At 39.9% G+C, this 17,292-nt stretch overlaps 3 protein-coding genes across 7 annotated transcripts in view; 2 read left to right on the top strand and 1 right to left on the bottom strand.

Annotated features, from left to right (window-relative positions):
• The window catches only part of LOC122352014, a 3,600-nt gene extending 1,657 nt beyond the window's left edge, over nucleotides 1-1,943 (bottom strand). For 2 of the 5 annotated variants that reach the window (XM_043249487.1, XM_043249488.1), the window contains exons 1-5: nucleotides 1,713-1,911; nucleotides 1,246-1,355; nucleotides 718-969; nucleotides 184-519; nucleotides 1-54 (exon numbers count right to left, since the gene is read on the bottom strand). The exon at nucleotides 1-54 is cut by the window's left edge and continues 282 nt beyond it. In XM_043249487.1, the coding sequence (XP_043105422.1) occupies nucleotides 1-54; nucleotides 184-519; nucleotides 718-969; nucleotides 1,246-1,309 (706 nt within the window). In that variant the 5' untranslated portion in view covers nucleotides 1,310-1,355; nucleotides 1,713-1,911. Of the gene's footprint in view, nucleotides 55-183; nucleotides 520-717; nucleotides 970-1,245; nucleotides 1,356-1,712 lie in introns of all 5 variants that reach the window. The other 3 variants (XM_043249484.1, XM_043249485.1, XM_043249486.1) reach the window with 3 other exon arrangements.
• A 117-nt stretch (nucleotides 1,944-2,060) lies between these two features.
• zgc:162396 (uncharacterized protein LOC555292 homolog) lies at nucleotides 2,061-4,769 on the top strand. The gene is made up of 6 exons (XM_043249490.1): nucleotides 2,061-2,480; nucleotides 2,939-3,099; nucleotides 3,342-3,555; nucleotides 3,741-3,841; nucleotides 4,109-4,246; nucleotides 4,402-4,769. The coding sequence occupies exons 1-6, from the start codon at nucleotides 2,370-2,372 to the stop codon at nucleotides 4,490-4,492; spliced, it is 816 nt and encodes a 271-aa protein (XP_043105425.1). The 5' UTR covers nucleotides 2,061-2,369; the 3' UTR covers nucleotides 4,493-4,769.
• A 145-nt stretch (nucleotides 4,770-4,914) lies between these two features.
• zgc:162780 (uncharacterized protein LOC555377 homolog) lies at nucleotides 4,915-8,117 on the top strand. Its single transcript, XM_043249489.1, has 6 exons — nucleotides 4,915-5,608; nucleotides 5,700-5,860; nucleotides 6,650-6,863; nucleotides 7,183-7,286; nucleotides 7,565-7,702; nucleotides 7,816-8,117. The coding sequence occupies exons 1-6, from the start codon at nucleotides 5,498-5,500 to the stop codon at nucleotides 7,931-7,933; spliced, it is 846 nt and encodes a 281-aa protein (XP_043105424.1). The 5' UTR covers nucleotides 4,915-5,497; the 3' UTR covers nucleotides 7,934-8,117.
• Nucleotides 8,118-17,292: the final 9,175 nt, after the last annotated feature.

Genomic DNA, 17,292 nt, shown 5'->3' with positions numbered 1-17,292 from the left:
AGGTAAAAACCACTGACTGATTCATCAACACACCATCAGAGGGCTCCACTGACACTGAAATCAACCACAAAAAAAGACACATTCACAGAGCAATCACTCTTTAGGTGTCTGATAATAAAATGTATCTAAAAACAATCTATTTATTACAGTACGTATTGATTCATTCTTTGACTTTTCACAAACCTCTGATGGTGTGTAGTATGATTGTTGTGTAGGTGGTTGTTTCTGTAATACACCTGTATGTCCCACTGTAATTGAACTTCACAGGTGAGACGTGAAAGATCAAAGCTTGACTGTCGTATTCCTTTGAAGAACGTCTCCCCGGTTTAATTGGTCCTTTTAACTGAACTTGTTTTCTGTGTTTAAAAGCTATCAGATCAATCTGTGAATCAGGCCTCGGTGCCCAGGTCCACTTCAAGTTCTCATATACCTTTCTAGATTTACAGATCAGTAATACTTCACTGTTACTGGAGCTTTGTCTGTAAATGAGAAAAGCTTTTGATTTCTCATTGTATGAATCTGGAAAGACAAAAGGTAACCTGGTTCATTTCAGTAAATGTATCTTAGTTAAAACATTTTATTTTAATAGGATATTTGGGAAAATATTAAGAAGAAAAACAAGAACTCAGCTATTTTCTTAATGCAAAAATATTATAGATTATTAATATTTTGTAATATTTTTTACAACACAAAATCACCACAAGAGAATATACTTACTTGAAGCAATAGTAAGTGTGTGTCTCTTAACAGTTTCTACACTTCCTTCTTTGGTCAGAATACAGTAATAATTCCCTTTACTGTGTTCATCAACGGTGTGTAAGATGATGAAGGCAGAGTTGTTGTACATCAGTGTGGTGTTGGATGTTTGTTCTCCATCTTTCTCCCAGTGTAATGTGGAGGATTCAGACAGGAAAGGGACGTCACATCTCAAAGAGACATCAGATCCACGCTGGACTTTAGAAAGGTTTACTTAAAATAGAATTATCAAATGTTTAGTGATTCAGTCACACACATAATAGTTACCTAAATATAAATAATTCACATTTTGTAGTTATTTGACTATATTTAAATAAATGCAACAATTTCACAAGTTCATATCTTTGTTAAATGGTTAAGAAAATTCTAAACATCCTGTTTCACGAACTTTTTTTCAGTAACTATTTTCCGGCCAATTATACTCATTCAAGCAAAATTATAAAAATATAGCTATATTGTTTTTATTAGGTTCAGATCTGTAACACTCACCATCTCCAGATTTGTGACAAAACCCACTTCTTAACATTATTATAAAAACAGAGATGATACGCATGTTGTTGTATTCAGTCTTATTTCTGGGAGGAAGATGAAGTATCGCTCTTGCCGTGCAGAAAAAAAGAGGAAATGAGATAACATTGTCTCAAAATTAGACCAACAGCTGGTACAAACAAAAGTGGTAGTATATTGCAGAAGTCTTAAAATATGTTTTGGTAATGATGTGCATAGTTAACCTTTATCAAATTTTTGAATAAAAAAGCTAGTTTTTTTTAATGACTTGAGGAACTACTGTCCTGTTATGCACTTTAAGTGTGCTATTTGTTATGTTTTTTTGTTTGTTTGTTTGTTTTTTGTTCAGTGTATTCTTAACCTTTAATATAACATTTTAAAAAGAGAGTATAAAATAAAACAATACTAGCATTTTATAGACACGTTTCAGCAGACTTGAAAAAGCATACCATTGAGTAATTGTCACCGCTCGACGACTGCTTCTGGTAATGTTTTAGCAAACAAATTTTCAGCACATCTGGACCTGCAGCTGGAATTGCATTGCTTATACAGTTCAAAAAGGAAGAAAACATTCTTTACAATACATAACAGACAATGTTCCTTTTTTGTGTATTCATTTGTCTACGCACACAATTGTGACTCGTTCAATATGACAGTTCTGACAATAGCCTATTATTTGACCATTTTCAGATATAGGTAGGCTACATTTACACAAATTCTTTCAGTAGAGCCTAGTGCGCGAGCGAAAAGCCCATTCTCGCGATACTATTTCTGACACGGGAGAAAGTAAATAACAAATATGGCGACGTCCGTAACACTGCAAGGTTTCATTACAATTTAAATGATCTTATTTTAAAATGAGTCGAGCTGAGCCACGACATCCTTCTTCAGAGCCGATTTAACAAACGCGTTATAACGCACAGACGATAACTGAGCTGCATTTTCGACCTTTATATCGTTATCTCCGGCACACTGTATTTTGACTTTTCAGTGTTGCCTCCAGAATATTACAGTCCATGGTTTGCCCTGCCTCCTGCCTGCGTTTGTCCAATAATAATTGACTCTTATCAGTAGATTTCCAGTAGATCAGTACATTCCCTCTGAAGATGACGGAAAGAATGTTTGAAGAGAAACAACATGCCTCCCTCTATCAAAAATATAGATTTGATCCACCAGATGAGCTGAAGGCGCTCCTTCTCCAGTATCTGGACAAGAAGGTAAGACCTGTCGTGTACTGTTGTAAGTTTTGAGGGCAAAAATCTGACATGTTCTTCCACAGTGTCGTGTGCATGTTTGTTAGACAACCGTGAAACCCTTCCAAAATATTGAACACATTCATTAAAAACCAATTTCAATACATTACTGTAATAATAATGACAATACACTTTAATAAGAACATGCTAATGTGGTTATAATAATATTTATAGTCTACTACTTATAAAAACATCTAGAAATACAAATTATTGCAATATAAAATGTATTCGGATTGTATGAGATGGCATTGGGAGGTTTATTGGCATATTACCTTAGTTATATATCATGGTAACAGTATATTTCTAAGTTACCAGGAGAGGCCAGTCATAAGAGCAAATGTTGCGAACTAATCATTTAACACCTCTGAAGTCACACACACACAAAAACTGGTGTTGCATAACCTATAACACATGCTTCACAGAAAGGAAAGCCCCATCAGCTGGCTGTGGATTTGGGCTGTGGAACGGGGCAAACCTCTCGTCCCCTGACAGCATATTTTGAGCAAGTTGTTGGCATTGATGTCAGTAAATCTCAGGTGGAGCAGGCTAAAGCAGTGCCAGGCTTCCCTAACCTTAGCTACAGGTAAGTAATGCATGGTTCTACACTTCCTTAAAAATCAAACAAACAAACCATTTTTGTCCCATGGCTTATTTAATCTGATAATGTAAAAGATATGGAACGATGCACCAGTATAGCTTTTTAAGGAAGATAAGTAAATGTCTAGATTAGTTTTTTTAGTTTTTTTTTTTTTTTTGAGACACAACATCGTGCAGTGAAGTGTTGACAGATTACTGTGGTCTCTTCCCCATCATGTTAAATGACAGAGTGGGCACAGCAGAGGAGCTGCCATTCCCGGATGGCTCAGTAGACCTGCTGACGGCTGCGTCTGCAGCTCATTGGTTTGACACCGAGCGTTTCTTAAAGGAGGCTGCACGTGTCCTGAAGCCACGTGGCTGCTTGGCTCTCCTTGGCTATGGAGACAATCTGAAAATACACTACGAATCCTGTGGTGATCGACTTAATAACATATATGAGGACGTAAGCCTATTGCATATGTATAGATAAATCAATGAATACAATGAGTATCTAGAGTACAGGTTTAGTAAATGAGCACTGTTTAATATGTACATGCCAAATCTTTAGCTTAATGAATGCATGTTTATCAAGGTTAAATATGCGTATAATAACTGATAACTGCACACTTGCATAATTTATCCTGCAAGGTAAAGCAAATACTGCTGCCTTATACGAGCAGTAGGGTAACTGGGGCCAACAGCAAGCTAAAGGACTTATTTGAAGCCATACCCTTCCCAGAAAAAGAGAGGTAAACCAGACAGTTGCACTCGCTGTAATGAATAACTAAGTGTCTTTGTAAATGAGCCTCTACAAAAATCTGCTTACCACTTTTTTTTTTTGTTTTGTATAGATACATTTGTGCTTAACATTTAATGCATTCTTTTTTTTTTAATGAAAAATAAAACGTAATGCTTTTTAGAGTAAATGTTATGTTTTGTTTTAAATAATGTCATCACCGACATGAGTTGCAGGCGTAGATTCTAACAGTTTTGTAATATTCTTCTGTCTTTGTAAGAATTGAAATAATTCCAGTAAGGAAGCAGCTGAGCATCAAGAATTTAATTGGTTTTATTCAGACCTTCTCCATGTACCAAGCCTATCTCAGAGCCGATCCGAGTGCTGCAACCGCGCTGCTGGAGAGAACAACATCTCGGTAATTACCTCTTTTCTAAGAAACTTCAACACCTCAGGCACTTTTACTGTCATGCAACTTGATTATATAAAACAAAATTAGATTGCATGCTTATTAAAATAATTTTTTTGAACTTCTAGATCATGTTGTTTTTCTTGTCACTTATTCTTTTACAGTATTCTAGAGGAGATGAAAGTGTCATCAACAGAGGCCAAAGTTGACTTTATAATGGAGTACTTCTGTGTGCTTGCCTGTAAACCTGAGTGACGCACGACTCATCTCAAATGTATCTCGTCCCTGGTGTTTAGCTGCTGTAGTGCTGTGCTATAGTAGTACTAAAAGTACATTTTACATTCTTAATCGAGTATTTCGCACATTTTTGGTCTTACAATCTCATTTTTTTTATAATTACACATGAAAGATTCTAAAATCATTAACCATTTAATATTTGCACTGTGCATTATGATGTTGCATAATGATAATGATAATTTATTTTCACTACTGTAATTTTGTTTAAAATAACAAATAAAATCTATGATTTATATATTTTTTTTCAGTTGTGTGGTTTCTTTACATTAATAGTAAAAAATTCTCTAAATGTCACAGAAATGTTTACTCTATCTGGGTGTTATAAAAATGTATATTAATCTTTCCTAACAGCCACAATTTACATTCATATCAACCTTTTTTTATTCCATAAGACTGTTGTTCTTCAGAAGCATTATGCATTTCTGTACTTTTATTTTTTTCACATTCTTTTGTATGATTTTGTAAAGCATGTCCATTTTCATTAACTTTTCTGCTTATATCACTTGTTTTGCAAAAGATCTCGTGATTTTAAACTGAATAGAGGTGTCTTTCAAAATTAGGCAAACCCTTTTTTTCCACATTTTTTCCATGGCCTGATATTACAGTGATTGTTTTATCTCATCCTTCCACCGTGATATCTGGTTAGCCTGGAAACTGTTTATACCCTTTACGGTCATTGAGATGTTTATTATATTTGACAGACCTATTAGTCCAGGGTGAATTTGAAAAAAATTTCCTCATTAGCAAACTGGGCGCATTACAGTTGCCTCAAAGGAATGTTTTAAACAGCTTTGTGCTATTTGCATGGTTGTTGCTGCCCCTCAGTCTGGGAAGAAGGAAGCAAGATCAGAAACCTAAGCTGACTCCTCCTCATATCCCGTCATGTCCTAATTGGATTTTTTTCAGGCTAGTATGCTGACTTTTTAAATCGCTCCAGCTTTCTGACTTGTACAGGTGTCAGAAATGGCTGTACGTTTGTTTGAGGATAAAGAACACGCGAACTCATACTGGAAGTACCGAATTTCTCCTTCTGAAGAGCTCATCGACAACGTTCTGCAGTTCCACAGGAGTAATGTAAGACTTTTATAACTCTTTGTAGTGTTTTATTCATCAGACTTTGTCACTTCATTTACAGTTGCACATATTGTTTACTGCATTTTCTCAGGATAATTCAGCCAGTGACCTGGCAGTGGATGTCGGCTGTGGGTCAGGCCAGGGAACGTTGCTCCTAGCACCACATTTTAATCGTGTGGTCGGGACAGACATCAGTCCTGCTCAGCTGGAGGTGGCAAGGAAACATGTGAACGTTTCAAACATCACTTACAGGTAGGCAAACCTTTTTTAGACGCCAATGCATGTGTGACAGCTCTACTTTGTATAACTCTCCTGTCACAGTTTAGCTTTCATCACCCATACACTACACAGCACTTACATTTAGCAACAATTTTACTGTTAAATTAATTGTTAATCTGAAAAGTTGTTCAACTGAGAAACTGGGATATTATGGGATTTCTGTCGCTATAGGCTTCTCTGTCATCCCTGCATATGCAAACCAAATTAAACTAATCAAGCTCAAAGATTTGTTCATTTGAAGTTTGATTTTTCATTTCAATTACATTTCATTTATTTATTCTTTTATCAAAGAAACATATTTAAAGTGACTTACTATTGATCGGCTAGAAGCTAAAATATTTCACATGTTCTGTGCGGATTTTGGGGGGGATAATCTGCAGATTTACATAAAGAAAAAAAGGCACATAGAATCGAGAGTGCCACCTCTAAGGTGAATTTTTTTTTTTTTTTTCAAAGATCAAAAACATTTTAAAAAACAATATGCAAGGGCATGTACAAATTTTTAAATGTTTTATTTTGCACTATATTTGTATTTAAATATACATTTCCCGAGTTTTCTGAGTTCTCTGTATGTGCATATTTTACATTCGAGTTGTATTTTTTAAAGCAATACATCATTATGATATTTGTTGTATTGCCTATATGTTTAAATGTAAGTAAAGTGTGTCCAGAGGTAATGACTTGCATTACTGCACTACAGCATTTGAATTAATAATGTGTCCATATGCACACACTTCTTTTTTTTCCGTATTTGAAATACAGGGAGAGTCCAGCTGAAGATCTACCATTTGAAGATGGCTCTGTAGATCTTGTGACCACCATGTCTGCGTTCCATTGGTTTGACCATTTGCGTTTTCTTCAGGAGGCTCACAGAGTGCTTAAGACTCATGGCTGCCTCGCAATTCTCAACTACACCATGGACATGGAGCTGAGTTATGGAGGCTGCTCGGATACTTTAAACCACATCTGTAAAGAGGTGGGAATCGTAACACTGGTATTTGTGACGTATGAATGCCTGTCAGCTGCCTAAACATCTGTGTGTATGTCATATAATCTGTGAGAACATTTTAGAAGAGACATTTTCTTCTCATATATGACCCATAACCATAAATGTAATATTAAATCATTTACTCAACAAACATTACTCATTTAACATTACTCATTTATTAGAATTTAACAATACTTTAACTTATATTTCTCTGTTCAGCAAATAGTTACTTGACATGTTTTTTTTTTTTTTTTTTTTATAAAATAACAAATCTGTTACATGTGCATCAACATCTGTCTCGTTACAGTTTTATGCAGCCCTGTGGCCTTTCCGAAGCCCTTACCTAGGTTCCAGCCCCTTTGAACTGTACAAGAAAACATATGACTCTCTACAGTATCCAGTCAAAGAATGGTAACAGAGTTGTATACAAACTAGCTGTTAGAATATTAACTTCCGAGGTAATTAAACAGACTGAGACAGTTCAAAGTGCAATCAGTTTACATATAATGGATGATGCATTATAAAATAAAATAAAATGATTTCAGTTTGAACATTTAAGGGTCCCTGTAATAACAGGCTGTTGCTATACATGATCAAATACATAAAATACATAAACGTTACTTTGTAAAACAGCGGGAATGTTGTATTGACTCACTGGAAGCCGAACAGCAGCTGTGTTTTGTCTCTAGGCAGGACATTTTTTGGGTGAGGAAGCCTGTCACTGTCTCTGACTACATCGGCATGGTACAGTCTTTCTCCACTTTCCAGACACTCTTAAAAAAAGATCCAGAAGAGGCCAGACGACTCTCACAGGACACTGAACAAAGGTACTAGACGCAGAGTTCTCTTATGTAATTCCTGTGTAATATAGGCCACTCCTGTGTGTATCACATCATCTCTCTCTCTCTCTTTTTCTCACACTTCATTATTCCCGGTCAAGACTGTTGCATGCAATGGGCGTGACATCTCTGGAGACAGAAGTTATCATGGAAGTTAAATACCTGTATTTTGTAGCCCGCAAGCCTGCAAATGACAAGACAAATATCATCCTGTCCTAACAAACCACGCATCAATGCAAAGCTAAATATCAATTTCAAAAAAACTGGCTGACCAAATTTGCATGGTCACATATTCGAGTATGATCAGCTGAATTACTCAGATCATAATCCTCAAATAAAAGGTTTTCATGCACGCAAGATCTCGGTCATTATTTTCTAAAATAAATGAAAGCTTCTTTTTTAATGTAATTTAATTTACGTTATTTAGTTAAAACCGTTACAGTAGATGTGCATTGAGGTCAGTGTCTCTGTGCAAAAAATTGCAGCCTATGTTAAATGTTTGTCAGAATAAATGAATAAATCGTCCTCTCATGCGTGAAGCGATCGTTTCGAAGTGCACGTGAAAGAGCGTCCGCTAGGGCGCAGTGTGGACTCGATCAAGCAGCAGTGCTTGCTCGAGAGAAACCGGTCCAGGAAACATCCACGAGCTGCCCGTGCTGTGATGTGACGACACGACCCAGCAATACCACGGTACAGTGATTTAACACAGACTTTCAAACGCAAACACAAACAACGGAAAGCGAGAGTGACAGTGCCGTGTACGCTTCAAAATATTTACAGCCGTTCTTTGAAACAATCAAACCTCCATACTTTCTGCTATATTTTGGAGGTGTGAGATGTAAAAGCATGCTTTTTTTTCGCGTACAAATGCGTTTGAGAGTAATTATTTCTTTTTGGTAGGCCTGCAAGCCAGACTGTATGTTAATGAAATGTGGCACTGTGTGTCTTGGAGCTAGCTGATTATGCATAAACAGCTGAAGGGTGAATGGAAATAGTGGATGTCAGGATCTGTGTGTGTTCAAGTCTCTTACCTAGAAAAGTAGTGCACAGACCTCCTATCAAATGACAGCACATGATACAGTGGGTGTAAGAGAATATTGTGGCAATGCTCATATGCGAGGTAGTTAATAGGTTATACAACACAAACAGTCGACTTGCTTATTCTTATTAATACATATCAAGTGTTAAATGTGTTGGAAATCGATCTTAGCAGAGCTGTACTGTACATACAGTATATATATAAATATATGCACATATATATGTATATAAAATATGCACATATATATGTATATCTGCACATGCGTCGTAGTACTCTTCAAAATATCAGAAGAATTTAACTCAGCGAGAAGATTTGTTAAATAAGTTTTAGACTCTTAGACTACATGGACCGTTTTATCAATGTCCTTGCTACTTTTTATTTCTGGATCTGGGAACATTTCAGTTGTTTTGCTCTCTATGCAGGGTCAGAAGATGTGTTCTGAAGATGAACAAAGGTATTACGGGTTTCAAACCCTTTATACGAAGCACAACTTAAGATTTTTTTGGATGAAAATCGGGAGCCTATTGACTTTCTCATGGATTGCCAAAGAACGAACACTTGAAAGAGTATAAAAGACATGGTCAAAATAGCCCATCTGCCATCAGTGGTTCAATCTGTATTTTATGAAGCTATGAGATTCAAAGCAAAGGGTGAATAAACATTGGAGACATATGCAGCGTATGCAGTTTGCGTCCACTGGATGTTCTCCTAAATGGTGCTATGGTGATGCAGAGGAGATACAGATACAGGGGAGATAAACTGTTGAATAAAGTCATTATTTTCAACGTGTACAAAAAGTATTGTCATCGCTTCATGAAATTTAGGTAGAACCACTGATTGGCATTGTGAAGCCTTTGGCAGTCAATAGGAGAGTCAAAATATCTTAAATTGTGTTCTGAAGATGAACAAAGCTTTTGCAGGTTAGCATTGACATAGGGGTAAGTGATTAATGACAAAATTTGGTTGGAGTAAAACTTTAATGACAGATTTTTCATTTTTGGGTGAACTATCCCTTTAATACTTGATTCACATCATTCAGTGGTCTGATATTTCCTAATATTCGCTGTCACCCATGGCAACTCTATATATTATATCAGTCTGTTGATACAGATAATGGTTCACTGCAGCTAGAGAACTCTGCTCAAAAATGCTAGAGCCCCTCAGTATTTTGACCGTGTAATCGGTTTGACATCTGAATGAAATATAGTAATATGTAAACAATATTATGAGCTAAATCCAGCAGAAACTGACTTGGGTAACAAAAGTGTATTAATTACTGAAAATTGTTGCAGTGTTTGTCTTTTAGCTAGACTGATGGCTTTGAACATTCCATGAACAATTTTTTTTGGTACCACTTCAAACTATGTACTTGGTACAATGCACTGATTATGTACATACAGTTATAATTATACTAGTATTGTACCATTCCATACACCTTAACCTATCCTTAAACCTACCCATACAGCCAAACGTTTCACATAGTAAAAGTTGATGAATGTCTAAAAATATCTACTCGATATCTAAAAGGGTGTTCATGCAGGCCTGAAAACTTGAAAAGTGCTCTTTCCCTATTTTTGAATGGTCATAATCGGGACATAATTCAACAACGATTGCTAAAAGAGCTACCGAACTATGTGTACAAATAACATTATGATGCTTCTATCTTTCTGACATAATCGTCCCCTCAAAAAAGTCCCCCCCGTAATCTGAATCTCAGGTGAAAATTGCCACTTCGACCCCCCTCTACAAAAAAAAGCAGTTTTCTCATCCAGTAAATATTCATCCAAGACATTTTAATATTTTGCTTTTCATCACTATACGCGTTTATCATTCTTTAGAAAAAAATATTACTAAAATCAAAAATGAAATTTGGTTGATTTGACACTATAGTATGTCATAAACGCTACACTATAATTCTCTGCCTTTGTAGGAGGTCAGTTTTCCCCAGTACATACAAAGGGAAACACAATTCTCAAATTCTGCCTTCGTCTGCCTTCGAGTCGACAAGTTTATTATCAAGAATATGATCATTTCCAGTACAGCACGATCAGCAGATAGCAGAATCCTCTTGAAATAAGCGGTTTTGCGAAATTAGACACTTCTGACATATTTTGTTACTTGCCTCCACCCCCTCCTATCTGACACTGAAGCGTCCGAATACACAGTGACCCATCACATGCTGCGTTTTAATCCATTGTGAAATATTTTCATCCTGACTGAGCCGATGGGCCTGAGCTGTTGAATCATCCGCCCCTTCACGCACACAGGATCTGAGACCTGGGCTCACCTCTCCTGTAGCTCTCGCGTACTAAAAGTGAGCCCTAGATTCTCGTGTCGGTGTGAAAAGAGGCTTAGAGCACTTTTTGCAACGTTATGAACGTACTAAACATATGCAGCATGATAAACATGTTTTTAAAAGGACAAACAGATATTCATTATCAAAGGGCACAAACAGAATTTTGTCAGATAGAAAATGCTTTCGTTAAACAAAGGCGATATATACAAATAAAGTAGGCACTGGGATTTTCACTGGAAGTTTCTCATCTGCACAGTATTCCCTATATATGCCATATACCTTTTAATAAAGTCAGTGCAGCTATTCTGTTTATGAGGGTTTTCACTGATGAATAAACTATACAGATAATTTGCATTGATAAAAGTTTGGATTGAAATGTGAAAGTGTGAGTGCAATTCTTATTACTAGAAAATTAAGTGTGTTGTTTGTTACACATTGCATTTATTTCTTCATATCTGCATGTTTTCGATTGGCGAGGTGTTGTTTTCTAATACAAAATTATTGTTAACCTATGTCAGGACTGGGACTAGAACCCGGGTCTCTGGCAGGAGAGTCTTATGTTCTACCTCTGAGCCACAGAAGACAGTTGAACCCAATAGTGAGACGCGTTCTTGGATTAACTCAGCCAAGTTTAATGAGAAAAAGGCAATGGGAACAAAAAATCCCTTTTCTTAGAGAAGGTCAAAAATAATAATCATCAGTCCAAAAAAGCAAAAACATCTCCAAAATTCAGGGAGAATAAACAAGCTTAATTTAACATAGAAACAAGAGATTTGTCAAGATACGTTCTAGAGCAGACTTACAACAGGACTGGCTAAGGAACATCAATATCCAAGCAAAGAACCCAAAGAAAGTCCTCTGTTTAAATACATAGGCTAAAACAAGGCACATGTGAAAGCAGTTGCACTGATTAGAAACGAAATGCAGACATGAGGCTCTATAGGGACCTCTAGTGGCCAAAATAAAGCATCTCAAGCAAAAGCTCTGACAGGACCCCTCCCTCTAGGAACGACTCCTGGCGTTCCATCCAGGATGACTGGGCTTGCGAGCATGAAATTCTCGAATTAGATTTGGGTCCAAGATGTCTTTGGCTGGAACCCAGGAGCGCTCCTCAGGACCATAGCCTTCCCAGTCCACAAGATACTGCCGGGACCCACGTACTCGACGGACGTCCAGTATTCTGTGGACTGTGTAAGCTGGCTGACCACCAATGATACGAGGAGAGGGAGGTTTACCTGTGGCAAGAAAAGGAGATGACAAACAGGCTTTAACAGAGAGACATGAAAGGTCGGATTAATCTTTAAAGATTTAGGCAGGTATAAACGATAAGTCACTGGATTAACTTTCCTGGCAATCTTGAAGGGGCCAATGAACCTCTGGGAAAGTTTACGGGACTCTAGCCGTAAGGGAATGTTCTTTGTGGAGAGCCAAACTCTTTGACCCGGGCGCAGATTGGGGGCAGGTCTGCGCTGCGATTAGCCTGGTGCTGGTACTGTTGACAAACCTTAAGGAGCTTAGCTCGGCCTTTTCCATGTCTGGCGGCAGCGTTTAGCAAATTGTTGGGCAGAAGGAACTGCAACCTCCACCTCCTGCTCAGGGAATAGTGAAGGGGTGTACCCAAACTGGCACTCAAAAGGGGACATGCCTGTAGCAGAGGAGCGGAGGGTATTGTGTGCATATTCAGCCCACATAATGAAGGAGGAAGACCAGGAGGATGGGTTGTTAGCTGCCATACACCTCAGTGTAGTCTCAAGATCTTGGTTAATTCTCTCAGTTTGCCCATTGGACTCTGGATGAAACCCAGAGGAAAGACTCACTGTAGCCCCAGAGACTGACAAAATGCCCGCCAGAATCTGGAAGAAAATTGGGGTCCCCGGTCAGAGACAATGTCTTGTGGAATGCCAAAGACCCGAAAGACATGGTTTATAATTAGTTCGGCAGTCTCTTTTGCAGTAGGTAGTTTAGGCAGAGGGACAAATCGGGTCGCTTTGGAGAACCTATCAACTATGACCATAATAGTGGTGTTGCCTTTTGATAGAGGAAGTCCGGTGATGAAGTCTATGGAAAGAGGAGACCAAGGTCTATGAGGTATGGTGAGGGGTGCAATAGCCCCCTGAGGAGACTGGTGAGACACCTTACTTTGGTTGCATGTGGGACAGGCATTTACAAATGCAGTCACATCCTCCTTGATAGTTGGCCACCAAAACCGTCTCAGGAGAAATTCGAGAGTACGGGAAGTGCCAGGATGGCACGTGAGACGGGAGGAGTGTCCCCACTGGAGGACCTGGGAGCGGGCAGCTTTGGGGACAAACATACAGCGAGTTGGCCCACCACCTGGGTCAGGTTCTTGGGCTTGGGCTTGTTTTACCGTATTTTCCAAATCCCACCTGATAGGAGCAATTATCCTGGAACTAGGGATTATTGACGCAATAGAATCCTCCTGAGGGGATTTTACATATACTCGGGACAGCGCATCAGGTTTAAGGTTCTTAGAACCTGGACGGTAGGATAAGATGAATTGGAATCTGTTGAAAAATAAGGACCAGCGTGCCTGGCGGGGATTGAGTCGTTTTGCCTGCTGAATATACTCCAGATTTTTGTGGTCGGTGAGTACTTGGAATGGGTGTTTAGCCCCCTCAAGCCAATGCCTCCACTCTTCCAGCGCTAGCTTAACAGCCAGTAACTCCCGATCCCCTACATGATAGTTCCTTTCAGTCGACGTAAGGCGGTGGGAAAGGAATGCACAAGGATGCAGCTTGTTGTCCTCTCCCCTTTGGGACAACACTGCTCCAACTCCTACATCTGAAGCATCGACTTCCACAATAAAGGGTTTATCTGGGTTAGGGAGAATGAGAATAGGTGCAGAGGTAAAATGGCTCTTTAATTTCCCAAACGCCAACTCGGCTTCAGATCCCCAGCGAAAACCGGTTGTGTTCCCCTTGGTTAGGGCAGACAAAGGAGCCACCACAGTACTGAAGTTCTGAATGAACTTGCGATAAAAATTGGCAAAGCCAAGGAAACGCTGTACCTCTTTTACTGATGAGGGGGAGGGCCAGTCCACGACAGCTTGAACCTTTTGAGGGTCCATTTGTACCTCTCCAGGCTTGATGATGAACCCCAGGAAGTGCGCTTCGGTCACGTGGAATGCGCACTTCTCCGGTTTAACATAAAGATTGTTATCAAGAAGCCGCCTGAGGACCTTACTCACATGTCTTACATGCTCTTGGGGGGAACTCGAGAAGATGAGGATATCATCTAAATAGACAAACACAAACTGGTTGAGCATGTCGCGGAGAACATCATTGATAAGGGCTTGAAACACTGCAGGGGCATTAGTGAGACCAAAGGGCATAACTAAATACTCATAGTGCCCCGTGGGCGTGTTGAATGCGGTCTTCCATTCATCTCCTTGTCTGATGCGCACAAGATGATAGGCATTGCGCAAGTCAAGCTTAGTGAAGATGGAAGCTTCTTGCAGTATTTCGAAGGCAGTAACCATTAGTGGCAAGGGTAGCGGTTTGAATAGTTATCTTGTTAAGACCCCTGTAATCAATACATGGCCGAAGTCCACCATCCTTCTTCCCAACGAAGAAAAACCCAGCTCCGGCAGGGGAAGTGGATGGCCGGATGATACCAGCTGCAAGGGCTTCGTTAATATATTGATCCATAGCAGTTCGTTCGGGGAGATAAAGAGAATATGCGACCTCTGGGAGGACAGGTTCTGGGAGTAGCTCAATGGCGCAGTCATAGGGGCGATGAGGTGGTAAGGAGGTGGCCTTCCTCTTGCTGAATACTGCTTTGAGGTGATGGTACTGGGCAGGTACTTGAGACAGATCTAGGGACTCTTGAGACTCGAGAATAGGGTCAAGGGAGTTCTGGGCTAAGCAGGTAGTCTGACAGGTGGGACCCCAACTGAGGACTGCGCCAGTGGACCAGTCAAAGTGTGGATTGTGCTGGAGGAGCCAGGGGTGACCGAGGATAACAGGAAACTCTGGAGACTGTATGAGGTGAAAGCACACTCTCTCTTGGTGCTGGTAAACGATAAGACCAAGCAGTGAGGTGAGGTGAGTTACTTTCCCTGGAGCTAACGGTCTTCCATCCAGGGCTGTGACGGTTAGAGGGGCAGGAAGGGAATAATTAGGGATCTTGAGACTCTTGGCAAGGGAAATATCTATGAAATTCCCAGCAGCTCCTGAATCAATCAAAGCTTGGAGTTGGTGTTTCTGGTCTCCAAATGTGAGAGTGATGGGAAGGAGCAATCCAGAGTTGGAAGGTGAAGTCGTGTGGGTAACTCCGTTACAGTCCTTCCTTGCCTGTACGGGACGGGAGTTTCCCGAAAGCTCAGGGCAGGTGGAGCGAAAATGACCTTGTAAACCACAATAGAGGCAACAACGATCTCTCATACGACGATCTCGTTCTGTTGGGGAAAGCCTAGTCCTACCCAATTGCATGGGTTCCGAGGAATCTTGGGGTAACATTTGAGGCAAAGACGGACTAGCAGAGAATGTGTAACCAGGTGGGCGGTTCAGGCTCTTTCCCTCAGACGATTATCCAACCTAACTGCTTGATCCATAAGAGTCTCAAGATCGTGAGCAGGTTCTCTGGTAGCCAGATCATCCTTGATTGCCTCTGACAAACCATTCAGGAAACACACCATTAGGGCCTCATCATTCCAGCCGCTCCTGCAGCAACTGTCCGAAACTGAATGGCATAATCAGCTGCACTGCCATTACCTTGTCGAAGAGTGAGAAGTTTCTTAGAGGCTTGCCGGCCACTGAGGGGGTGGTCAAAGACCCGCTTGAACTCCTTTTCAAATGCCGAATAACTAGAACAGAAAGGTGTCTGGGCCTTCCAGACTGCTGTTGCCTACGAAAGAGCCTTGCCCAAAGGAGGGTGATAACATATGCGATCTTGGCCCGATCTGAGGGGAAGGAAGATGGTTGCAATTCAAATGAGAGAGAGCACTGAGTCAGGAAACCATCACATGCACTGGGATCACCTGAGAAACGTTGTGGTGGAGGTAGGCGAGGTTCAGTAAGGGAGTGGGCACTCGAGAATCCAGAGGGGTACAGGGGCAGCTGAAGTAGAGACGCCGCCGCTGAGGTAGAAGGCAAGCGGTCAAAGATCTGGCGAACAGAGGTCATGAGATCAGATAGCACTTGTGAGTGTTTAACCATCAAGGTCTCCTGCTGCAGCAACACTGATTCATGCCGTTGGACTGAGGCCTCATGCTGAGCCACTGTGGCAAGGAGTTCTTCAGGTTTAGGCGTCTCTGGGTTCATAGTTGGCTTGGATATTCTGTCAGGACTGGGACTAGAACCCGGGTCTCTGGCAGGAGAGTCTTATGTTCTACCTCTGAGCCACAGAAGACAGTTGAACCCAATAGTGAGACGCGTTCTTGGATTAACTCAGCCAAGTTTAATGAGAAAAAGGCAATGGGAACAAAAAATCCCTTTTCTTAGAGAAGGTCAAAAATAATAATCATCAGTCCAAAAAAGCAAAAACATCTCCAAAATTCAGGGAGAATAAACAAGCTTAATTTAACATAGAAACAAGAGATTTGTCAAGATACGTTCTAGAGCAGACTTACAACAGGACTGGCTAAGGAACATCAATATCCAAGCAAAGAACCCAAAGAAAGTCCTCTGTTTAAATACATAGGCTAAAACAAGGCACATGTGAAAGCAGTTGCACTGATTAGAAACGAAATGCAGACATGAGGCTCTATAGGGACCTCTAGTGGCCAAAATAAAGCATCTCAAGCAAAAGCTCTGACAACCTAAAAATATGAATAGAATGATTATATTGGTCGTTCTGTTCCATTTGTAAGAGCTCTGCCTCATCGGCCCCAGGACAGAATTACATCTGTTAAACAAAGAAAAATCATCCGATTGGCTGGAAGAATGATGACGAAACATGCCTAATTAATTAGATAATAGGATTATTCACATGAAGTGAATTCACATGAACAGATGGACCCTAGAAAATCAGATTTTAAAAACCCGCATCCATAGGTGCGTATTCAGACAAATACTTCAAATATCTACAAGAGCCACGAGCTATAGTTCAGACACACAGAATGCTCATCTCTTATAGCAGATTGGTTATGACTGTTAGATATAATTTGCCCAGATATTTAAAGTCATTTTAATGTGATGATAAATGTTAGCGATTCCTCACCCATCGTTGATGTGCTTGCAGATGATTTCCAGAAACTAGCATGGGGAATATCATACCAACATA

Source organism: Puntigrus tetrazona, chromosome 9 (assembly GCF_018831695.1).
Source record: "Puntigrus tetrazona isolate hp1 chromosome 9, ASM1883169v1, whole genome shotgun sequence".
NCBI lineage: Eukaryota > Metazoa > Chordata > Actinopteri > Cypriniformes > Cyprinidae > Puntigrus > Puntigrus tetrazona.
This window is presented reverse-complemented; position numbering and strand designations above follow the sequence as displayed.

Excerpts from the sequence above, each read along its gene's own strand:
- zgc:162396 (XM_043249490.1), top strand. The coding sequence starts at position 2,370 with ATGACGGAAAGAATGTTTGAAGAGAAACAACATGCCTCCCTCTATCAA. Across the intron at positions 2,481-2,938 it reads TCCAGTATCTGGACAAGAAG|AAAGGAAAGCCCCATCAGCT; the intron begins GTAAGACCTGTC and ends CATGCTTCACAG. Across the intron at positions 3,556-3,740 it reads TTAATAACATATATGAGGAC|GTAAAGCAAATACTGCTGCC; the intron begins GTAAGCCTATTG and ends TTATCCTGCAAG.
- zgc:162780 (XM_043249489.1), top strand. The coding sequence starts at position 5,498 with ATGGCTGTACGTTTGTTTGAGGATAAAGAACACGCGAACTCATACTGG. Across the intron at positions 5,609-5,699 it reads TGCAGTTCCACAGGAGTAAT|GATAATTCAGCCAGTGACCT; the intron begins GTAAGACTTTTA and ends GCATTTTCTCAG. Across the intron at positions 7,703-7,815 it reads TCACAGGACACTGAACAAAG|ACTGTTGCATGCAATGGGCG; the intron begins GTACTAGACGCA and ends TTCCCGGTCAAG.